Source organism: Mycteria americana, chromosome 6 (genome assembly GCF_035582795.1).
Source record: "Mycteria americana isolate JAX WOST 10 ecotype Jacksonville Zoo and Gardens chromosome 6, USCA_MyAme_1.0, whole genome shotgun sequence".
Lineage (NCBI taxonomy): Eukaryota > Metazoa > Chordata > Aves > Ciconiiformes > Ciconiidae > Mycteria > Mycteria americana.
Window position 1 is genome coordinate 61,073,663 of NC_134370.1, and position 24,110 is coordinate 61,097,772.

The 24,110-nt window shown below is 43.7% G+C and overlaps 2 protein-coding genes and 1 long non-coding RNA gene across 3 annotated transcripts; 1 reads left to right on the forward strand and 2 right to left on the reverse strand.

Moving 5' to 3' along the window:
- Positions 1-924: 924 nt before the first annotated feature.
- TLNRD1 (talin rod domain containing 1) lies at positions 925-4,088 on the reverse strand. The gene has a single exon (XM_075506182.1). It carries the CDS (start codon positions 2,761-2,763, stop codon positions 1,696-1,698), a length of 1,068 nt encoding a protein of 355 aa, XP_075362297.1. The 5' UTR covers positions 2,764-4,088; the 3' UTR covers positions 925-1,695.
- A 5,748-nt stretch (positions 4,089-9,836) lies between these two features.
- LOC142411760 (uncharacterized) lies at positions 9,837-13,103 on the reverse strand. Its single transcript, XR_012776265.1, has 3 exons — positions 13,042-13,103; positions 12,112-12,194; positions 9,837-11,114 (listed from the first exon to the last, which is right to left on the reverse strand). It is a non-coding gene; the product is annotated as an uncharacterized LOC142411760 (long non-coding RNA).
- Positions 13,104-13,934: 831 nt separating this feature from the next.
- Positions 13,935-20,577, forward strand: MESD (mesoderm development LRP chaperone). The gene is made up of 3 exons (XM_075506191.1): positions 13,935-14,167; positions 18,425-18,657; positions 19,390-20,577. Exons 1-3 carry the CDS (start codon positions 14,003-14,005, stop codon positions 19,652-19,654), a joined length of 663 nt encoding a protein of 220 aa, XP_075362306.1. The 5' UTR covers positions 13,935-14,002; the 3' UTR covers positions 19,655-20,577.
- Positions 20,578-24,110: the final 3,533 nt, after the last annotated feature.

Here is a 24,110-nt window from a genome sequence, read left to right on the forward strand (position 1 = left end):
CCATGGTAACAACATTTTTAAGGTACGTTCTCCAACGGCTTTCAACATGGTTCAATTTGCAGACCTATTTAAAAAAATCCAGTTATGCAATGGAGCTGGGCCGACAAACAAAGCCTCCTTGCCAGAAGACCTGCTCTTCTATGTACCTTTCGTGGAACATACAGAAGGCAACAGACCCCACAGGTCCACAAAGACCAGGCTGAAAAAAAATCAGCATTGCCATTATGGGAACAACTGCAGTCTACCCTAAGGTCCACTCACAGTTCCCAAGGAATTCAACCGGAGGTGGACTGGGCCTCAAAAGTTAGCAAACTTTTCCCGTTATCTGCAACATCAAACTAGAACTACTTTGACAGAAATCTGTACTGAGGAGCTCCAACACGAACCTCCGAGGATTCAAAGGGCCTGCTCCAGCAAACCTTCACACTCCTAAGCAGACACACGGAACAAGCAGGGCTCTCCAGCAGGGTAAAGTTTTTCAAGAAATCCTTAATAAATTAATATGGAAACTCAAAAATTTAACACAGATGGCCCACAACATCTGCAAGAGTTAAAATACACAAACTTCTGAAAGATAACACAGAATGCTGATAAAGACAAACAACGCCAGCCTATGTCCTGCTGCAGCAGCCGCCAGCACTCTGCAGCTAGAGCAATCCCAATGCATGCAGCACTGTCCAGCTTTCCATAAATACAACTACGGAGTATCTCTCTCAGAGGCGTCCTGAGGAGGAGGGGTGGTATTGCGGGAGGGACAGTATTTATGAAAATAAAAGAACCGAGTTGCAGCCTGTATGCCGCTGTCTAGAACTACAGTTACATTTGTACCACCCATTCCCTGGGGAAAATGACATACAATGCAAACAGGCCTAGTTGTTCAATTATTCAAGTATTAAGAGATTCACAGAAAGACATCTGAGAAACATAACATTTTAATAGATGAAATAAATACTCCAGTACATGCAAGATAAAAACTGACATTGGAAAAAAATTAAAAATCACTTTTGTTATAGTGTAATTTTTTGTTTGTTTGTTTAAACACTCACAGTAGCTTTTCCCCCAGTTTGGAAATCAACACATGGAAAACATAATCACAACCTCCAGTCCTTCCACTCCTACACACCAAATGCACTTCTAACCTAACACTTGATGCAAAATAAAAAAGTCATACAAAACAAAAACAAACAAAATAGTAGCTACATCCATCATCTATGTGTTGTTGGTTTTTTTTTCATTTTTTAAATGAGTGAGAACTGAGGTAACCTTTTTCCTGCACAACCGAACAGTAAAATTTAGAAGGGAAATTTCGGAAGACAAGACAAGACAAACTTTAAAAACCGCACCCAGCGCGATTAAAGCTTTTTTTTTTTTCCTTTTTTTTTTTAAGATACCCCCACCTCCCCAAATATAAAAACTTTTAAACAGTTGTTATTACCATTTCTGTGAAGACCTTGCTGAATAAAGGAAAATTTATCTACAGATACTTGCTTGACTTTAAAGTAAAATAAAAAGAAGCCAAAACTGGCTACCTTTATTAGTACGTATAGTTTGAAAATGCTGTTCTGCTTCTTCACCACATGAAATCAAAGGATTGGGCTCATCCAAGCAAATTCTTTGGTATACAAAAAAGGGGTGAGGAGGTGGGATATTATTTTCCTTTAGCAATGACTGGGATCTAAACAGAAGACGTGGGGGTTAATTCACAGAATTGGAGTTCACTGGCGGTAAAGTCCTGGGTGAAGATCTTTCTCTTAGTGCCTGAGATAACAGGTTGCAACCATCCGAGACGGCGCAAGCTGAGTTCCTCAACCTTTCCCTGTAATCGCTCATTTTGGTGCTACTTTCGGGGTGTTGGGCTATATCCCTGAGGCATTGGGTCAGGAGCACACAAGCAGATACCACACTCATGGCTCCTCCTAGGATGGCAGTTTGCACAGCTTTGCCCTCTGGATTAATGGTGGCAGCTTTACCCAAAAACTGGGGCTCAGTGGCAAAGCCCACCAGAGCATAGACAGACTGCACCAAAGGTCCACTGAACAAGACGCATCGGTTCCTGGTCAGCTCACTGGGTGAAGTCTTGACCTCCTTGACACACGCCAAGAGGGCGGAGGCGCTGGTGCTCATACATTTGACACTGAGTTTGAACTGCTCCTTAGCAAATTTATCCTTGGATTTCTCACTGGCCAGCACGCAGGCGTCCGTCAGGAATTTCAAGTTCTTGGACATGTTCTGAGAAACCTCCAGCAGGAGCTGAGGGCTCATATCTGCCAAAGGGGTGGTCTTCAAGACCCCGCAGCCGTGCTCCACCTCATGCCTACATCGGGTCACCTTGTAGCGATCCACCAAGCCAGGCATAGCAGGCTGGGCCCCCGGAGTCTCCACTGCAGCCAGGTAGGCAGCGTGGGCAGAGCATTCGGTCAGGGAGACCACCAGCTCCCCCATCTCCATCAGGCTTTCTCCCACCTCCCCGAAGCGTCCCATGTTGAGCTGGCTCTGGACGTCATGGGTCAAGATGGAGAGTCCTTTGGTCCTGGCAATGATCGTGTCCCTGCACTTCTCGAAGGACTCACCGAAGACAGACAGGCTCTCAGTGTTCACCGGCCTGGTCTCGCTCGACAGCAGAAGCAGATCAGCCACCAGTTGCATCTTGATCTTGCAGTGGTCGCAGATGGAGATGAGCTTCTTCCTCTGCAGGGAACTGCTGCTGGGGATTCCGCCGCCAGACACCTCGCTGCTGGACTTGCCAGAGCCACCGCTAGCCATAGCGCTGGGGGGGCACTCGCATGCCGCTCGCTACCCCACTGCCACCGCCTCTGCCACCGCCGCCCGCGCAGTCCCGACTGAGCCCGGCAGGATCGCTCTGCCTTTTCCGCAACATCATTCCATTAATCGCCGGGAGGCAAGAAAAGGCTCTGGGCGCCGGGGCTGCCGCTGCTGCGGGGAGCGAGCTCCGCCGGGGCGCCCGCCCCGCTCCGGCGCCAGCCTTCGCTCCTACGGCGCTCCCGCGGCGGGTCGGCGCTCGCCGGGAGCCCCCGGGCCCCGTTCCGGCATCGTTTAGCTAAAAATATATTTCCTTTTTTTTTTTTTTTTTTTTTTTTTCCTTTTCGCACGTTGGCTTCCCTCCCTTCCACAACCTCCTCCGGCTTCCCGGCTGCGGGATCCTGCGCAAAGTTCCCTTTACGAGACGGAATACCTCAGAGACGCCCAGCAGTCGCACGGAGTTGGGGCAGGGGCGCAGCCCTCCAAGTTGCTACCGTGCCCCCGGCTCCTCCGGTCGGCGAGCGCCAGCCGGGCGCAGCTCGCAAGGGCCGGAGGGGCGGCGGCTGCGCACCATGTGCCGCCCCCGGCGCGCCCGCCGCGGCCCCGCGCCGCCGGCTCGCAGGAAGCGCCGCGGAGGGTGTGGCCCGCCCGCCGCCCCGCGCCGCCACAGCCCCGCCGCGCACCCCGCCGCCGGGCCGGGGAGGGGAGAGGAGAGGGGGCGCCGCGGGGAACCGGGACGGGGGGACCGCGGGAGGGGAAGGAAGAAAAAAGAAAGCGGGGGGGGGGGGGAAGATCCACCGGATCCGGGTGCTGGGGGCGGGCGGGCGGGATCCGTTCCCCTTCCTTCTGCCGCTGCCTCACTCCTTCCTGCCTCGATCATTCACGCGGCCGCTGCGAGCTCGCTCCCCGCCGCCGTGGTCCCTGCCCCTTCGCCCAGGGCCCCGCAGACTCGGCGCCGCCGGCCCCTCCTTGCCCGGCTCCCGCTGTGGCCGCCGCCGCACCAACTTAGGCTCTTCCCGCAAACAAGGGTGGTGGCTCCGGGCTACAGCCGCGGATGCTGCGACCCGCCCGGCCTTGCGCTCCTCCTGCCATGTTTTCTGGCTGAGTCGCCAACTCCCAGGGGAAAAAAAAAAAAAAAAGACAAAAAAAAAAAAAGACGGGGGGGGGAGGAAATCTTCTTTTAAATTCCCTTTCTCAGGCTTTCAGACAAACTATTGGGAAGAGGCGGCTGCGGCGGATCTGCCAGCCAGACGCTGCATGGCTCTGAGGGAGGCTCCCCCCTCCCCGTTGCCTTTGCTGTAACCTCACTTAAGCCTATCGAAATCTTTTGTGCGGTGTCACCGCCCTTGGTTTAAATCCTGCCCTCCCCCCGCCGCCCCGCTCCACGCCCGCCGCCTCACGCTCCTCCCAGGCGGAGGGGGCAGCAGCGCCGTGCCGCGGACGGCACCGCCCGCCCGGCACCGCGGGCCCGCGCCAGAGCCCGGCCAACGGCACCAACGGCCGCCGCTCCCCCTCACAGGCGCGCTGCCCCGCCGGCCTGAGGAGAACCCCGGCCCCGCCGGGGAGGTGGGAGAGATTAAAGAGGGCGGAATGAATAAATAAATGACGGCGTGGGGGTGAGCGCGGGGGGGGAGAGGCCGGTGGGAGGAAAGTGAAACGGAGCCGGAGAGGGGCAGCCGGATGAGCTCAGCCCGGGTGGGCTGGTGCGGCCGCCGCGGCCGCCGATTGGGCGGGAGCGCGTCGTGCAGTCGGATATCGGAGGCGGAGGAGATGCCGAGGGAGGAACTGAGGAGCCGCCCTCCGCCCCAGCCCGCCCGGGCACAGGCGTCCCGGGTGCCGCTTCCCGCGGCGCGCTGCGCCCGCCAGGCCTCCTGCCCCGGGCAGCCCGCCAGGTAAGTTTGACGTTCCGGTCAAAACTCCCGTCCCTGTCACCGCTCGGCGGGGTTCCGCAGGGAAGCGCAGGGCAGCGGGCTGGCAGCAGCGCCGGGGCCGCGGCACCGAGCGCCTTTCGCGGACTGCCAGGCTTCAGGTGGATGAATCCGTTCCCTGCCTCAGCCGGCACGGTAACGGATCAAAGACAGTTCCACTGTGGTAAAGACAGCGGGCTTTCCTTACATCAGCGGCGGGCTTAGACTGGCTTTGCTTTGATTTAGTCAAAAAGCCCAACCTCCCGCTAGCCATAATTGGTGCTGTAAATACGGTATGGGATATTACTACATCTTTATTTACACAGAAATATTTCCCTCAGCACTGGTCTTGAACCATTTTTTAAACCAATGAAAATGAATTTGGTATGTTTCGCTCATGTTTCCACCATTGTTTTTGAAGACTGGTTACCGTTTGTTAGAATTTAGCAGGGAAAATGTAAACCTACCGACACTGACTGTGTACGGAAAGCCTCTGCAAAGAACACTGTCTCCTCTGGCCTGTTTCCATTCTGCAGCACACCAAGAACTTTATTAGATGATTCTTGTCAAAAGCAAGATGTTACGATCAGTAAATCTGAGGCATTCAAGTAAATGCCATTAAACACTAATAAAATTAGTAATTGGGCTGGAACAAGTTATACGAAGATGAGTTTAATGCTGCCTGGGATGCTTCCAAAGGGCATGTATAGTTTGGTAAATGGTGGTGATGAGAATGTATCAGTATTCTCATGTACCACACATCAGATTCACTGCTGTTATGCAGTATCTCCATCAATGTAATCCTAAATAATCAGAGTCCATGTTGAAACCACATCTTACATTTGTTACATATTTTGCTGCAGCTTAAGCTGCAGCTAAATAATAACATTCTTTTGCTCCTTTCAATCAGTCTTTCCTTTTTAAGTTAGCCTCTTAATTCTAGGCATTTACAATGCATTTAGCAGGGTGCAGAAATCCAGAAATACATTTGTCCCGATTCACAGTTAACGTCCTGCTACATTCGTACTACTACTGCAGGGCTATAAGTGACCTTGATATAAATGAAAATTGGACCAGACTGCTCACTTGCAGGCCAGAACCAACAATGTCCTAGCACAAACAGAGCCCATCTAACGGATTGCATACATTCAAAGAGCTTCCGACAAGTCTATTTGTACGTATTCTCACCCATTAGCTGGAGGAACCCTTGGCCTTCTCTGCTGACTTGTAGGGAGGGACGTGAGCAGGATGAGTACAGATGTGAAAGTGGAGGGTTAACAGGATGTACGCTCTTGGGGAGCAGGGGGAAGCCCTTGCTGTAGAGCCAGGCTTGAGGAGAGGGGCAGATACGGGTCTTTGGGTGTGTCGAAAATAATGGCAGTTCTCCACCCATCCCTCCTCACAGAAACAGTGTGAGGGAAATACTGTTTCAGATTCTGAGTCAGATTATAGCAGTTTAAAGGAAGGTCATGATTTGGGCCTAAACAATTTTGGCTTACTGCCAACAACTCGTTTTCGAAACTATAAATGGGAATGATTTCTGAATACTCTGAAAAATAAAATCAATGGGCTGCAGAAGCCAGCCTGAATTGTATTTCAAAATATTTCCAGGTATGTCCTTAAATGAGGCAGTGAGATATTATGCAGCATGAGGAATGCCTCTCATAAATATTAACCTAGTTTATTTTTAATGAGGATTGACTACATTTAATTAGGGTTTGAAAGATTTCATTTTAGAAGAACGTAGGTCTCACCCCTGGCTAGAAGAGGTGTCAAATGACCTAATAATCTTTTCCATTTTTAGATGCTGCTGCCATGATGCTCCGTATGATTTTTGCCATTCCCCAAGGACAATGCGGAGAGATCCTTGGTTTGGACAGTTCCTGCTGTGCCTCCTCCACCAGCTTTCCTCCGAGCTGCCCACACCAGAAACACAGCTAGGCCATAACCCATGGCACTTCCTAGCAGCTGACAGGGCCACCAAAGCTTTTAGTAACTGCTATAATATAAAGCAAATATTCTTTGAGCGCCTTTAATCCGTCCACAAGACTGAGCCAGTGCTTATCAGCCTCAGTATTAGCAAGGGGCAAAACTGGCAATTGTTGCCATGTAGTAGGTGTTGCTTGTGGATAGTCTGTCTGCAAGGCAGTACTGCCAAATGTCATTTTCCTCCAGTAGCAGCCCTGGGTGTTCAGCTCTTCTATATATGAAATGTGTGATAAAGAGCGACCTGACCACGGCTTTTGGTTTGCTGTTTGGAAAAAAAGATGTAGAAAATACCACCTTAATTGGTCGTTTTCACCATGGAAGAGGCATTTCTTGGAGCAGCAACCTGTTAGATACTTCCTACACACTGCGCTGTTGCTTCATAAGTACACCTGGCCTGGCTAGGTTCAAGATCACTCATAGTCTGGTTTTACCATGGTTATTGTTTGACCATCAACACATAGTCTTACTGTGAAAGTGAGCCTTGAAGACAGATTCTCTTGGGTCCAGTAATTTCAGTAGAATTGAGGATCAGCTAGTTACATGCTTTAAAGGTCCAGTAGATGTATCTGTGTAGTTTAGGAGGAAACTTGGTGATGTTTGGGGTGGGCATTTCCTTCATAAGTCTTTCGCACATCTCTTTCAAGGAGAATGTGTGCGTACCCATTTATTTCATGGCTGCTGAGTCCAAAGGTGACCCGCAGGACTTGGACAGCTCTGTGAATTGGTGTACGGAGTTAGAAGACATGAAAATCAGGTGGCCATGCGTGGCTTTAAAAAGATTTCACTGACAGAGTCTGAATGAAATAACTCTCTGGGGCTCAAAACAGCAGGCATTGTCAGATAGAAGGGATTAAAAGGCTTTTTAATGTGGCTTAGTAGTGTACAGAAGATTGGCTTACTTGTATGAGCTCTTTCGTCACATTGATCTTTATTTTGCATTGTGCTTAGTACAAGAGAAACTGGAGGCTGAATTCTTCTTTCCCAAATCATCTGACAGGACTTGGCCCTTTTATTGCTTAGTAAAATCTTTTTTTTGTGAAGGAGGAATTGATTTTTGCCAATGTAGCCAGTGTTGAGTAATAGCTGAAGAATACCAAGTTGTAATAATTTTATGAACACTGTATGTGGCCAGGTTGGTGAGAGGAAGTTACTATACAATGGGTTATACTACTTTATATTACTTTCCTGTATAGATGTATCAATCTAACTTAATAGGGAGCTAGCTGATGAAGGAAGAAAAGGCAATTCAGTGGTTCCCCTGTGTCAGCTATATGTGACTAAACCCATGAGGTGGTAATTACAAGATGATAGCTCCAATTCCGAGGGATGCAGCTGGTTTGTCAGGCTGAGAACTAAAAATCAGAGGAGGATAAATTTGGCAGAGACCGATGGAAGAAATAATTTAACACAGACAGACTTTGCAGAAGAGGCTGGAAGAAGCTGGGCCTTCTTCTCTGCAGCAATGGACTGGTAAGTCATGCAGAAGGAAAGGCAAGTGTGTTGACTGGTTTATTGTTTTTAAGATCTATTTTGTCTTAAATGGCTAGGTGCTAAGTAAGTGTTTTGTGGTCAGTACTTAGAGTCATTTACTTCATGAGAGACTAAAACTGCGAGGTCTAGGTCTGTCTCAGGTCTGCAGAGGTAATCATGGTTTTTACACTAGGGACGCAACCTGAGAACTGGTCTGTGTGTAGCAAAAAAAGACAGCTAGAGATCTGGAGGAACACTTAACTGGTCACTTGCGACAGCAAAATGCAAACACAGCCACAAGTTTTGTTTTTTCTTCTTTGAAAATGATTTTGTTTATAAATAATTAGCTTTTAGAATAATAGGTGGGCTTTTGCAGACAGGCTTAACCTTGGTGTTTTGATTTTATTTTTTTTTTTTAAATACGGCATAGTTAAAACACAATATCAAAGGTAAGAAAAAATTTATTACATAGATACCAGCAATGTAAATAGACATAAATACCAGTTATGTCTAAAATACTGGTTAGCTCCTGTTGCTCAACTGAAAGATAATACAGCAAAAGTGTTTTTTATTTTGTTGTTCTTTTATTCACAATTTATTGTACTCTTGTTTTCACCACTCACCATATATAATCGATTGGTTGTCCCCTGCTGTTACCATGGATATTTAATACACTGACAAGGAAAAGAGACATTTTTATGAAAAGGAAAATGCAGCTACAAAACTCCTCTTGCACGGCATGGAAGGCTGTGCCATATTTTATGTTGATCCAGCTAATAATGGCTTTCTGCTTCATGTTCTTATCTACCATCTACACATACGGATATCCATCCCACACCTCGTGTTTTATGAGGCTAGCGCCTAGGAGAGCGTTAGGTGCAACATAGCTGCTTGTGTCCGTTGTCCCTCCCTGGAGCAGGCAAGAAGGGCCAGGTTTGTAGGTCGGTTGGCTTGAAACTCAGAAGCACTTCATGGAACAGTGATAAATGCTGTTGATAAGAATGGTCCAGCATAAACAGGAATCCAAGACCCTCTCTTCAGACTCTTTGGGTTGGTTGGTTTTTTTTTTTTTTGAGGTCAAAGGAGAACACAGTATTTTGAACAAAATGTGCAAGGGCCCACCCTTCCTGAATTGCGCTTTTGGTAGTATGTTCTGTACTGCAGCTGTAATACTCTACAGAAGGGTTTGGGTTCCCCCACCCCCCTCCTTTTTTTTTAATATATATCATGAGAGAAATTTAATAGGTGTTTTCATAGGAGTCTCTGATCCTACACTTTTCTCATTGTGCCTGTGTGTTCTATGAGGAGAGCTGTTGATGATTACCGGTTTAAGTCTAGCACCTTTAATTCATCAGAAGTTTGTGTAATGTATTACTTACATTAGATGTAGGTGCCAAAACTGACCTGTAAACCTAAAATTAAATTGGGACTACAAAATTAATTTCACTTAGATTGTGGAAATTAGACTATAAATGGAATTCCTGTGGGAACTGTGTAAACCTTCTTTGACATTGATTTAATGTAATTCTTTTCTTAATAGGGTAACTTTAAATTGTGTAACCAGTACATAGTTTTAACCAGCACAGATTTGTAGCAAATTTTGCAGTAAGATGAGTATTAACAGGAACATTCTGTGGTGTTTCTGAATGTAAGGATTACAGTGTATAGCTTTATTGCAGCTGACTAGACAGTCAGGCGTCATACCCCCTCCCCAAACCTGATCAGATAGGTAATGATACAAAGCTAACATGTCATTTGTCAAACATCTCCATTCAGTCAATGTTTTAATTTATAAAATGCACATGCACAGGATAACATAAATTAAGGGTAAAGATTTATTTTGTGGTAAAAACTGAATTCAGAATCTGAATTTCAAGGTGAGTACTTGAGTCAGTATTTCATGTCCCAATCACAATAATTAACCCCTAATTTGGCAGAATTTTGAATTAAAGACTTAATTTTTCAAATTGGACCCAGGAATTCAAGGTCTGACTAGCTCTGGAACAAAAATCTGCGTTGTCCTAATAGATGGCAAGCGAGTGTGCTTGTTTTAGGCCTGAAATTAATTTGAGGACTGAAATTATTCTGAATCATTCAAATGTTTATGCTCTAGATGACAGCATATTCTGCTTGCTTTGCTGCTAGTAACAGTATTGAAAAGCATATTGTCTTTTATTTCTTGAGATTTAGAAATATTCTTGTTGTTTTTAAAGATAACATGTTCAGGTCTGATTCTTCAAGTTTTTCTCCAAATGTGACTGCATTCAGAGGTCTGAATTAACACATGCACTGTCTTTGCACGAGAGCTCATGCATTAGATTGTCTCTGCAGGGGAACATTTAGGGTACTTAAGATAATTTGACCTATGAAAACATTAATTTTGAATGTTTTACTGAAAATAATTCAGAATATCCTGACATTCTGTAAAATGTATGACTGCTTTTAAACAGGGTAAGAATACTCTGAATGCCGGGTCATCTCAAAACTTGCTTCAAGTTTTCTGGGATCTGTTACTCAGCAAGTCTTCTGTATTATTCAACACAATATTGTCCTGGTCGTTTACTAAGCCGGTAGGTGCAAAAGCAGTTCTAATGCCTAATCAGGCTGTGTAAAGAGCACAGCTGTACACCAGACCTCAATCATTTGAGATATTCAAAGTAATCACTAAAAGGCTGCCTTTTGCAACACTTCATTCATCTGAGCCAGTATTAAACATCCTTTTGTATTAGTAGAGTTCTTAAAATGAATTAATTCTTCCAGACATGGCATGTGTTGATAGCAGGTAGCCCTTGCATGTTCATTCTCCCTTCTGCGTGCTTAGGGCTGATCTTCTGATCCTGTTAGTTTAATCTCATCATTGTCTATACGTCCTTCCAAGAAGGCGCTGCCCTTTCCTTGATGAAGTCAAGTTCTTTGTTCTTTCCAAGGTTTCATTCCAAGGTTTCATTCCAAGGAATGTCAAGGGAGAGGCTTTAAGACCCTACTGTACTATATTTGCAAAGAAAAGTAAAATGTGACAAATGAGAATCTACTTTAAAATAGAAAACTGCATACAAAAACTCACCACCAGCAAAGACTTGAGAGAGCTTTTGGCAGCTAAAAATGTATGCACATTCGTCTCCTAACTCATAAGAAATAATGGTATGGGAAGTATATTTTGCATAAATATAGTTCCCAAAATGCAGGTTATATATTTTTTTTTTTTTTTTAAAAAGAGATAATCCCAAACTTCATTAACAGAAATTTAGAGCATCCTGAATCCTCTCATATTACAGCTTGACCCAACCCTACTCAATGATGAAAACAGTTTACATCAATAGGGGGAGGTAGATTTGCCTTTCTGATAAGGCATAACTTTGTAACTGAAAGTACTACTAATAAACTTTGCGTGTTGCAGAAGTAAAAATGACAGTCTCAGCTTCAGACATTCCCTGGTATGACTAGGTGAGACTTTAAGCTATGAGATAAAGCCTTAAACACCTTACTTTTAGAATCTATAATGAAAGTAGCCATCTATTATCGGACATGTTCTGTATTGTAATCGTAATAGTGTTAGCTGCTAGGACTATAAAAACAGTTAAGGAATATGAAAATGCTTCAGCTATAAAAAGCATATTTGTATGATTCTGTAGATACTCTGAACAAAACACAGTGTGCTTCAATAAAAAGAAAATGTGATTTAATTTGCCCATCAGTGCTACATATTTCTAGCTGCATTGCTTTTGTTTCTTGCATGGGAAGGAAGAACAGCGGAGTACAGAGAGAGGCTGAACAGGTGTTTGTCCTGCAGCCGACTCCGCAAAGAGCCTGCTTTGAACAAGTTCTTCCTGGACACAGAATTCTGCCTGAACACAGATAGTTGCAAGGTCAGAGCCAAGCATGAAAAATATCTCCCTTTCAAATTAAAGCTTTTATATGCATGACAAGGAAATGCATAGTGTTGTTTGGTGCAGTGCTGGATACACTGAACAGCTTGTTCACTTACCAAAGGGAATTGGATTACTTTTGAGATCCCCATCTGAATGTAGCACCAGATATTAAAGAGAGTCAAAGTTGGCTTGGTTTGTTCTAATAAGAGAAAACAGAATTGAAGAAAATATTTCCCAGTAGAAATTCAGTGAAAATATTTTATGCTGTAAGTCTAGCATTCCAAAATGGAATCTTTATTTTTTTTTCCCAGTGAATGTATGCATGATCCAGTAATAACAAAAGTTACCAGAAACATATTTTAGTAAAACCTCATTAATCAGGGCAATCTGATATAGTATACCTGATGTTCATTATATTTAATGAGAAATCACTGAGCAAATGTGCTCATTAGTGAGTTATTGGACAGCTTTGTGAAAGGTACTTGACTAAAACCCCGTTTCAGTTACTGTACATTTAACAAGCTCCATGAATAGCAATGGTCTAACTGCTTCCTGTTTCTCAGGCACACTGGCAGTATGTCTGAAATGTTATAAAACGATAACCCTCGGTATGGAGGTTGCAGACCAGGCTGGTTGTTTATCAGGGTGCTGAAATCTTGGATCCCACATCCTCCTCTGCTGTTTCTCATGCTATGCATGCACTTGGCAAGCTGCTGCTTCAAGTGTCATGTCTCCCTGGCGTTCACAAACTACGTAGCTCTTCAGCATCTTACCATTTCAAGAGTTAGTCTGGGCTTCAGAAAGCCTCCTGAACCCACGCCCCTGCCTACTCACCGCTTTTGTTTTGTATTTGCATGCTGTGCCCATACAGGCAGTGGGCTCCTAGTTAGTTCATTATAGGACTATATACAGTAACAGAATTGGGGTTGAAGAGTTCACTCTATAGAATTAGTTCCTCTGCTCTGAACCTGCTCTCCCTTCAGTGCTTCCACTTGAATGGAAGAGCACCCTGTTCGCTAATTGGCCTGACCACAATTAATATCTACCAGTAGCAGTTACTGTGATGCTTCCTTGAAGTCCCAGGTTTAAATTTCTTGGAGCCCAAGTCTAAAAGGCAAAACAGAAGACAGTGCTATTTATAATTAAAACGGCTTCCATGAGGAAAAAATGAAGACTGAAGAGTGAAATAAGGCTATGCAGACATCAATCTGTATAATTTGGTTTGGTTTGGATAACAAGAGTAGTCTGTACAAAGAAAAAAGCCATATCTCTTAATTTTTTGTGGTGTTCAGATGCTCTGGAGTTGTATTTTAGTAACAAAACAGCTTTCTTTTTGAAAGTCTTCTAAAAACCTAGTATTACTGAGATACTCGTTAAAATCAGCACACTCAGTGCAATGGGCCCAGTTCCTATCCCCCAGATCAGTAAATGCAGATACTTGTCATCCTGCTTTAAAAAAAGCAACAAAAAGAAATCGCATGGCTTATATTCCAGGGGCTGGTCCATCACACGTCTTTTGAAAAAAAAAAAAAAACAAAAACCAAACCACCAACAACCCACAACGTCCATCTTTCATTCAATAAACTGGGCCAAGATCTGCAGGGACTACACCCAGAGCGGCCCCCGACCGGGGCTGGGCGGGAGCCTCCTGAAGCGGCCCATTGTGTGGGGACAGCGCGTCACACGCCGGGGTGCGACATCGCGGAGGAGGAGGAGGAGGGTGCCCGCACCCCCCGGGCTCGCTCCTGGTGCTCGGGCACGCTTCGGGGAGCAGCACAACCTCCCCTCCGCCCGGAGCAGCCGCACACGGGCCGAGAAGGCGGTTGTTGCACCCCAACCCCTCGTCCCTGCCCTCAGTGACGCCCAGCCAGCCCGCCCGCCGCCTCTCTCGCTGCCCTCTCGCCCCTTCTTCTCTTCCAGCTCCTCCTCCCCGCTCCGAGCCGCCGCTGCCCCCGCCCCTTAAGGCAGCCGGGGCCGCCTTCCCGCGGCGGCGAGGTCTGGGAGAAGATGGCGGCGGCCGCTGGCTGGGCCCTGCTGGGCTTGGCGCTGTGGCTGTGCGCGGCAGCCGGGGCCGGTGAGCCGGAGGGGAAGCGGCGGGCGGGGCCGGCCAAGAAGAAGGACATTCGGGACTACAACGACGCGGACATGGCTCGGCTGCTGGAGCAGTGGGAGGTGCGGGGAGGGGCCGGCGACCCGCGGCGGGGCTGTGCTTCCCAGAGCCCGCAGAGGGGACCCCGCGGCTGCGGCCGGCGCGGGGAGCGGGGCGGGGGGCGCGGGCCGCGCTCCCGGCTCGGGGCAGCTCAGCCGGCTGCTCCGCTGCCGGGCGGCTGCTCTCCCTGGCCCCGCGGCTGCTCTCCCTGGCCCCGCGGCGCCTCCGCCGGGGGAAGGCGGGAGGTTTGGCGCCCGCGGCCCGGCCGTCCTTCCCCCGGGCCTAGCTGGGGCCCTGGCCTGCCGCGGGCGGGAGGGATCCCCGAGGCGTGGTGGCGTTAGGGTGGCTGGTACTGGTTTCCTTCGGCTGAGGCTCCGGGTTCCTGTGGGGGGAGGTTACAAAATCGGGGCGAGCGGGCACAGAAGGGGGTCCTGTGGGAGCTGCCCTCAGCCCTGGTACCCCCAGCCTGCCCTGCTGCCCCCTTCCCTCCTCCTCCCAGCGCCCGAGCCCCAAACACACGCTGTCGATGCATGCCAACAGCCTGGTTTGACTTAAATGTCTGCTGTTTTGGGGTGTTAAGGGATATATGTTTTGTGGCCGAAGGATGGATAGCAGGAGAAATACTCATTTCACATTTACAGAGTAGATATGTAGTTGGGTTTTGAGTTTGGTGTTTCTTTCCTTGCCACTCTCATGGTAATGACTTCTTCTAATTCCAGCTCTCTCTTGTTCCCCTTCTCCCCCATCAGCCCACTGCCTTAACTTTCTTCGACAGTTCCCCATCACTACTTTCTCCATGTGGTTGTCATGCCACTGTTTGGTTCTTTTCACTATTTTTGCCTTCCGTCATCTTCCAATAAATACCAGAACACTAATCAGTGACTTTTATTCTTTCCCATGAGGCTGTTCCCCAGAATGTTTTGCACAAAAACTGGAGGAAATAATAGAGTGAAGACTTCTGTCTCCTGTAACACCAGTTACAGTCAAGGTGGAGAAGTAGGTTTTGTACGTGTAATATAGATAAGGTAACTTCTGTGAGAAGCAAGGATATCTGCCTTGGACCTGGTTGGCAGGTTATGGACTTGTTCATCCCATGGACTGTTACTGTGTCTCTCCCTTTAGGACGGCAGATTCTTAGAAAATTGAATTAAAATTTTAAATAAAACTATGTAAAAAGCTCAAAGTTCACCTTTCTGTTAGTGATATCAGCCAAGACAGGATAGTCCTAGCTGCTAAAAAAATCAAGGCTTAATTGATCATACTGGCCAACTTCAACCAAATTTGGCGTTGTAGGAAAAATCTTAAAGATGGGCATGCTCGAGTGGAAGATGCGTGGAAGAAAGGGAGACTCAAGTTAATGCTGTCGTGACTCTTTGGCTGTATATTCGGTTCCAGCCATGTGGCAGGCAGCGTGAGGAAGCTGTTTGGGGTTTTTCCTCTTTAGCTGGAGCAGGTCTCTGATCCAGTTCACCGTGTGCTGCACAAATGCTTGTAGCCATGTTGCATGCAGATGTGGCTGAGCAGCGGGGGAGTTGGCCGGTTGGGTTGGCATTGCCACTGAGGAAATGCATATACAGCCAGAACCCTAGAAGAAAAAAAGTTATTGAAGCAGGGGCTCAACAATTAACGGTTGTTTGGTGTTCGGGATGGTCAGCTGTATGGCATTTTGCCTGATGGTAGTCAGGATACATATAAGGAAGATGAAAGATTTGAGGGGGTGGTAGCTGGAGGATAGAGAAGAAAGGGCATGAGTGGACTTGATGGGGTGGGATGAGAAACAAAGGGGCCATTATGAATTTGGATGAGAGCAGGAATTATGCTCAGGAGTGAGGGACACAGATCTGTAGAGAATCAAGTGTCATTATTTTCAACTGAGTTGACTCCTAATATTTTTTAATTCCCTGGCAATTAGTCTAAAAGCATTGGAGGATGGTTGTTACAACATCCTTGGCGTCAGCCACAAGCCTGGTGAGGTGGAGGCTGTGGCTCCAGCAGCCTTCCCAGAATGAGCAGGCACGTCTCTGTTCAGGCTCTTGTGCTGCCCCTTGCGCTGTGTTAGTGTGCAATCATGTGCACGACTGCCTGGTGAACTGGGAGAGTGATCTAGTGCAAAATGAGCGTGGGGAATAGGGAAAAGAGGTCGAGGTTGCTTCAGCAAGCTCAGTTGCAGAACTAGAGCTTGAAGGAAGCCACCTAGGGATTTCCCTCATGGAAAGGGACTCTCCAGCAGCCTTGAGTCCAGAGGAGCTGGAAACAGAACTGAGAATCTCGTCTGGAGGTCTTTCTGTTACTAAAATGTCATATTCTTTAAAACAATTCATTATTGTTATAAGCTCGGGGTTTCTCAGGCTTGACTCTGAGCTAAGATTATTGAATAGGCTAAGGAATTAGGTGACATATGTTGCTAATATTTTTAAAAATAAAAATCCAGGGCATTGATGAGAAATGTATGAGAATGGGAGCTGAGGGGAGGAGAAAGAGAAAGAATATGCAGTTATTACTGTATCTATATAAAGCTTTCCCTCTGAAGCTTCATGTTACTATTTAAATGAATGAATCTGCTAGACATTTCACAGCAAAAGCTTGCACTTGTCTTACAGTCTTTTACTTTGTAGATAGCTTTATAAATATAAAACTGCATGGTAGTTTGTACAGGATCAAGAAAAGAAGTGTCGTGTAGGGGAGCTTTTGACCACTTCTTATACTATTTCTATTTAAACTGTAACAATACAGAAGAATGTTTTTCATTCAATCATGTAACATTTTGTATTTTCACAGTACTTTACCAATATGAGCGTTTTCTAGCTTCCTCTAAAATAAGTATTGTTCCCACTTAGTGAGGGCAGAGGGACTTTCCTGGGGCTCTCCTTTGCTCTCAGTTCACTTAATGTGGAATTTTCAAAGGCATGTGAACTACTTGAAAGCATGCTTCAGACTTGCAAAATTGAAACAGATATGTAATTAGTAAGGAAAGAAAGGATGAAATCTAAGGCTTCTACAACTCTTGTTCTGCAGTAACTAAATTTTAAACTCCCTCGTCAGAAAGACAGCAAATTCTACGTAATTGAGATGGGAAAAGAAGGTCACTTGTATGAAGCCTTAACCTTTAAAGGGTACGGAACACTCCCTGTAGTGGGATGTTGTAAGAGGATGGTGTTGAGTTTGTATATATGCATGCACAGAGATGAGAAAGTAATGTGTACTTAGATCTAAAAATCAAGCTTGGCTTCTGAAGGGAATATTGTTAGATATTGCTACAGTTCATGTTCCTAATGGATTGATGCATATTTTCACTAAATGTTTGAAGTCAAAACAACATTTTTAGGAAATATATTTTAGGAAAATATCTGCCTTAATTCCTGCTGATTTACTAGTGCTTGGGTGGATGCCAGTATAAGACTTCTGTGTTTGTCCGTTCTCTTTTTTTTTTCTTCTTAATTCTGTGATACAAATACTGTTTAAGAAATCAAGTTCTAGCTCAATGTAAGTTGTCACTATATTCACTCCTCTCTGTCGGGAGCTGTTTTAAGGGGCAGCAGTTTGAATTCTGCCTTTCCAAATATTTAAATGCCTGTCAACCTCAGTAGAGGCATCAAGAATTTTGTCTTTCTGTTTTCTAACAGCGATTTACTCTTGGTGACTATGTTGTCAGAATGTGAGCTGCTGTTCATCTGTGCATTCAAAAAGTCATGAAACCCTTAATAAAAGTTTTCCTGTGGCATGAGCATTGAAATTCTGAATTCTTGCCTTTTTACTTATTTAAAGACACAAAGTAAAGAAAATTAAATTCTCAAGTGATCGCATGATTCCCAGAAGTGACTTTTGACGTCTGAAAGCAATATGCAGATGGACAGCTTTTTTATTTGTGTGCATATGAGGCTTTTTAGTGCAACTTTCTCAGTCCCTCTTGTATACTTAATACATTTCTGTGAAACTGTGAAGAAAAAAAAGTGTTATTTTATGAAGTAGCTAGATGGAGTTGTATTGAGTTAGCCTTGTGGCTGAAATATTTCTCAGTACATGGTAAAATGAGATTCTACCTGTCGGTATCAACATGTGCATCATTTCGAGGGGAGGATTATAAATGGGAAGAGCACTCTTGGTGAAGTATCTTGAGACAAAACTCAATATTTCTTTTGATTTGAGAACCTCCATCATTAAACTACACGATACTTTTGCTTTATCAAAGCAGAGTTACTCTCTAAACAATGGGAAGTTTCAAAAAAGAACAGCTTTGTGCAACAGTTGAGTTTAAAGCCTCCTTTTCCTTTTCAAAACAGAAAGATGATGACATTGAAGAGGGGGATCTTCCTGAACACAAGAGGCCTCCAGCACCAATAGATTTCTCAAAAATTGATCCAGGCAAGCCTGAAAGTATCCTGAAGCTGACGAAAAAGGGGAAGACTTTGATGATGTTTGTCACAGTGTCGGGAAATCCCACAGAAAAGGAGACGGAAGAAATTACTAGCTTGTGGCAGGGCAGTCTCTTCAATGCAAACTATGATGTGCAAAGGTAAGCTGTTGTATGCAAGGATAAAGTTCTTGCTTTTACAAACCCTTGTTTCTTTCTTCCTGAAAATCTTTTCAACTGTTCATCCTGTGCCCTTCCCCACCTCTATTGTCCATAACTATTCCTGTTTTTCTGTATCAGTTTATATACCAATTTGTTTTAAGTCATGCTACAAAAATTCTGGTGTGGTGCAAAAATCTTTTACACTTATGCATGATGTATGTATAGCCTAGTTTCTTTTTATCTCATTACGTTTCAGCTATTTATCAGTTTTAGCTGCAGTAGTTTGCCTTTATGTGCTTGATGGAAAACATCACACTTGGAAGACTTGTCACCACAAAAGGCTTTTTGTTCCCCTGGCTAAAAAATGTGATTTTTCTCTCGGAGAGAGAGGATCATTGTGAAACAGAGGAATGTTGTGCTCTTGAATTGAGGCTGAGAAGGGTTGTAGTAAGTGTATAAAGCGACTTTAGTGCCCATTAGTGGATTTCACATAGTGCCAAATTAGTTCTTACATTTTCTTCGTATTCTTACTCCTCCTTGGTTATTTGTAAACTTAATACAGTTCATTATTACGTGTGCTAGAAAATTGTTCTCTTGTCCCCATCCCTAGGCAACGTTAACAAGACCAACTTCTTGCTCTTAAATGTATGCCTCAGTTGTGGAGGTGCTCTGAATTGAGCAAAACACTGTAGCGCTTGAAAGGCATGGAGCTAACTTATATCTTTCCTCCAGGTTTATTGTTGGCTCAAATCGTGCCATCTTTATGCTACGTGATGGCGGTTATGCCTGGGAGATCAAAGACTTTCTGATAAATCAAGAAAGGTGTGCAGATGTTACTCTGGAAGGTCAGGTTTATCCTGGCAAAGGAGCAGAAGAAAGTGAGAAAGTGAAAAACAAAACCAAACCTGAAAAAGCAAAGAAGAAAAAAGATGGAGACAAGAAATCTAATAGCATCAAAGAGGACAACCGAGCAACCAAACAGAGAGAGGATCTATGACGGATGCATTAATCAGACTGAATACTGCTCTGCTGTTCCTTGAAGGGAAACTAAATTTCCATACAATTCCTGGCTTTACTGGGGGGAAGGAAGGAGGCAGAGATTACTGAGGTTAAAAGACTTCTATGTTGAAATTCACGTTTACTTATTAATGTTGGCCATTTGTTTAGTTACAGGAAAGGTAATGTTTAATACCAGCAATTGACTACTTTAGTTTGTAATTTTTTATGCTTTTGTTGTTGTTTAAAATTAACAATACAAATCTGTGTGTCTAACATCGCAAACTTAAGTGGAAAAGAAGAAATAGAGTCTCAGAATGCACCGATGTTCATCTGAAGTAGCTGCGTCCATCTTGGGTATGTAAGTTGGTCATTGATTCATAGCTGCTGTTAAGCAGCGTACAGTGCTAAAAGATTCTCTTGGAAGCCAGTTTGCTAGACTCAGTTGGCAAAACTGCCTAAAATTGCAAAGAATAGTGTTACAGTGGCCAAGGATGCCTGAAATGACAAGGTTTAGGACATGTCTGGTTAGACTGCCTGTTTCTTTAAAATAAACAAAACCCCTTCTGTCTGTCCCCAGAAATCCACGGAGGCGATTAGAAGCATGGTAGAAGCTAGGCAGATATTTGGCTAATGCAGTCCAAATCAGTGCAGAGAGGAGATTCTGTACCCATCAGAAGTGATGCTGGGATGTTAATGGAATTACAGTACCCACATGAGCAGTGTCGCGGTGAAAGGAAAAGTCAGATTCATGCCATTCAGGTTGCTACTGCTGCCAAAGAAGTGTGCCTGTGGAAGCAAATGTTATGTATGCCCCATTAATTAGACAGTGAGCTAGAAGAAATAGCTTTAACTCTGAAATTCACTTGTTTTACTGGTTTGAGGGTTTGTTTAAATCTTTGAAAAAGCACTAGTTACAATACAGGGTTAAAACTTGAGTTAGACATATCACTTACTGATGTTTAATAACCAGATTTTTTTTTTGGGGGTACAGATTCCTGTCTGACACAGTTGATTGTAAATGAACATTTGATTTAAATACTATGAAGCTTGATGTATGGGAGCAAATTCAATTTCTCCTTGAAAGACTTTGTATAATTAGGAAGGTTTAATTATTATTCATGTTATATTCAGTCAAATGCATTGCTTAGAATTGTTTCCCTTCTGCCTTACTATGTGTTGAGGACTAAACGCACCTAGTATGTATGGTCCACATAATTTTCCAGAGGAGGAGCACAGTATTAACTGTCTTCATTTGATACTACTAAGATGTTCCTTTCACTCTTTATTTAAGGTGCTAAAATCCAAGTGTTTTGGATAAAAGGTCCTAATTGAACCATAATGGTTGATCTTGTGGAATACTTCAGTATCAAAAGTGGGAAACTGACTTACTGCGTGCTTGTTCTAAAATAAAAGATGTCACTAAACTTTTTGTTTCACTGAGTAGTAAAACCTTTTAAATGAATATGCATTTAGTTAGGTATTTGGGAGACACTCTAACTCTTCTTTGGTTTCTGTACATGAGGACAAAATGATGTTGATGAAGGTTCCAGGTGATCAGTTTTATTTAATTTTAATTATATTTGTATGAATTTAGGATTAAAGAAACCGTTCCAGCCACACTTCATTAGACAGGTCTGTGCCTGTTTGTCTGAGTGGAAAAATGAAAATCATGTATTTCTTCAGGTTTAACTGTATTACTTTTATATTCTACTATTAATCCAAATGTGTAGCAGAATTGAGAAGAGTCTATAGATACTGGGATGTCGCATTGCATTGAGGAGAGATGTGCAGTCTATTTCTTGTTCATAGCTAATTTATCATTTTGTCAAGTGTTCTGGATTTGCACCTCCCTTTTTTTAAAGAATATTGCTTCTCGTCTCAAGAGATGAACAGAGGTCAGATGAAACTATAAATTTGAAATATTAATGAGTTTTTTCTTTTTACAACTTAAATCTGTGGTACAGAGATGACAATTCAGATTATGATTAGAAACGTGTGGAAACGCAGTTTCTGTAGTTTTCCTCATGTTATGAAGCATAAACATGATGTCTTTTTTGATCAAATTGGGTTCTTCCTGAGCTAAATAATGAAGCAGTGCAAAACAGTATACAAATAATACAAAGCAAATGAGCCAGGGAGGAGAAACAATTACTACACTATAGCTATAGCCCAACTTTTGAGAATAGATACTTTAGTCATTCATAAATCTACATTTACAGTAGGTTGGGTCTTTTCCCTGTATAGTTAAAAGGAGGTGGCAGCTTTGTTGAAATTCAGCCAGCCCATTGGGTTTTTTGTTTGGTTGTTTTGAGTCATTAAGTTGCGTGTTCCAAATGCAGGCACGTTTTGTGCCACATAAAGTGTTTTGGGGTTGGTTTTTTTTTTTAGGTTTTTAATAGGAGTAATGACTTGAGGATTGCTTTTTGATATAAAATACAAAATACTGCCTTCAAGTAGCTTTTTTTTCTTCATTTTTCTTCTCCCTTTTTCATGCTTTACACTCAACAAATAATTAAATATGCTAGTAAGTATAATGTGGCAGTCTGGAAGGAACTTCTTCACCAGGCAGTCTTTCTCTGGTATCACAGTTCATAACTCTACTCCAAAGCAACTTATGTTCCCTTTTAAAACCAGTAAGTCCTTGAGACCCCTAGCACTTGTCCTGGTGCAGTGTTACATAAGCAGATGTTATTTTGTAATGATTTAAGAGGCCTGAACACAATATCACCTTATATATATATATATAAACAAATATCTTCAGAAAGTTACTTCGGGTCATTAATGTTCTATAAGTACCCCAGCAGATGTTGGATTCCACTTTATAGGTGGTGTGCATTTGAGTCTCATCAGACTTCTAATAACAGATTTTTGGCTCCACATACAGGCAATTCGGATACAGCTTTTACAACTAATTTCAGCAAGTAGGGTGGTGATTATATCTCTTATTATTTCTTTATTTTTTCAGTACTACACAAAGGTACGTGGAAAATCGCCTGCTTTCATGACAGCTAAACATCTGCTGCCTTTCTCCACTCAGCTTAGTGGTTTCTCTGTTCTAGTGCCATAACTAAGTTTTCTAAGTTATCATTATATTTTTAACCCAGCCATCCTTCTCAGAAAAAAGTTTGTCAATGATACTACAGAAGATGTGGTTGCACTTTGCAAAAAATTTCCAATGGACAATCAACTTTTTATGTAATAAAATACTAGAACAAATATCTTGGGTTGTTTGGTTTGGGGTTTTTTTTGTTTGTTTTGTTTTGGTGTTTTTTTTTTTTTAGATAATCCTAATGTATACTGTGTGCCCTATCCATTTTACTGAAGAAAAAAAAAAATTTCAATTGAAATTCTTACCTAGAAGAGTGCAAGTGCATTCCCTGCTCTTGAGGGCTTAACTGCATCAAGCAAATAAGTAGGAAAGTTGACATTTAAATGACTAGGACCAGGGCCCAGAAGACCTGAGGGAAGTACCATGCGCAGGAAATGGATGAATGCTGGCGGTGGAATTTATAAAAAAAAGTCCTCATCAACTACTAAATCTTACCAATAAGGAGATGCAAGTAGTGTCCATACTCCTGTAAAAAAGATGAGAATTGGAGGTGCCATCATTATTACATTGCTAAGATTTATACGGGATGGTGCAATAAAGTTTCCTGTCATACCACGCCTATTGCCAGTCTTACCTCTTATCTGCACAGTCTTTCTCTTCGTACACGTCATTTGCTAGCAGGGAAGTTCGTGGTTCCCGTTTCTTTTGCAGCTTCTCTTAGTTTGTTTTTAGCTTTGTTCCTGCACTTATTACTAGGTGAAGTACCCATTTTTTAAATTCTATCTTTAAGTCTGTTATGACGCATTTACAAACTACAACAGGATTTCTGATCTTTACTTGAGTGGTCAAAGTGTTTCTCTTCTCCGAACAGCCAGGTCAGCCTTGACATCAGAAAGACTCTACGTTCCTGACACTGTTTCTGAACTCTTTCAATTTTCTCGTGAAAAGGAAATCGTAAATTAAAATAGCGTTTTGTTAAGATACGGAACAGCCTACTTTTGTCTGATATTTGGCTGGTGTTCTCATGGGGTTTATAGTAAGGCTTGGAAATTATTTCCAGTCTTTTATCTGTGGCTCATTTCCTTTTCTATCCAAGGAGTAACAGTGTTGGTCTTTTCCAGGGTTTTTTTTAAATTGCATTGGATGTTTATAGACATTCAAAGAGCCCGTGCCTGAATAATGGAGATGCCCCTCTTTTTACAAATGCCTGTTTCATTGGTACTCTCATGTTTCTTATTCTTAAGATTGCCATCCTACGATGTCTGTTGATACACTTTTATTTGATAATTCTTACTCTGGGATAAAATGAACTATTTTTGCATATCACTATTTTCTGTCTTTCATACTGTGCCATTTTAACAGGGACAAAACCCACTGGATTCAGGTAATAGTAAATTGCCAGAAG

What these genes read in the sequence shown, in the direction of transcription:
- TLNRD1 (XM_075506182.1), bottom strand. Translation starts at nt 2,763, where the DNA reads ATGGCTAGCGGTGGCTCTGGCAAGTCCAGCAGCGAGGTGTCTGGCGGC.
- MESD (XM_075506191.1), top strand. Translation starts at nt 14,003, where the DNA reads ATGGCGGCGGCCGCTGGCTGGGCCCTGCTGGGCTTGGCGCTGTGGCTG. An exon ending in GGCTGCTGGAGCAGTGGGAG is followed by an intron (nt 14,168 to 18,424) that starts GTGCGGGGAGGG and finishes TTTTCAAAACAG; the next exon opens with AAAGATGATGACATTGAAGA. An exon ending in GCAAACTATGATGTGCAAAG is followed by an intron (nt 18,658 to 19,389) that starts GTAAGCTGTTGT and finishes TCTTTCCTCCAG; the next exon opens with GTTTATTGTTGGCTCAAATC.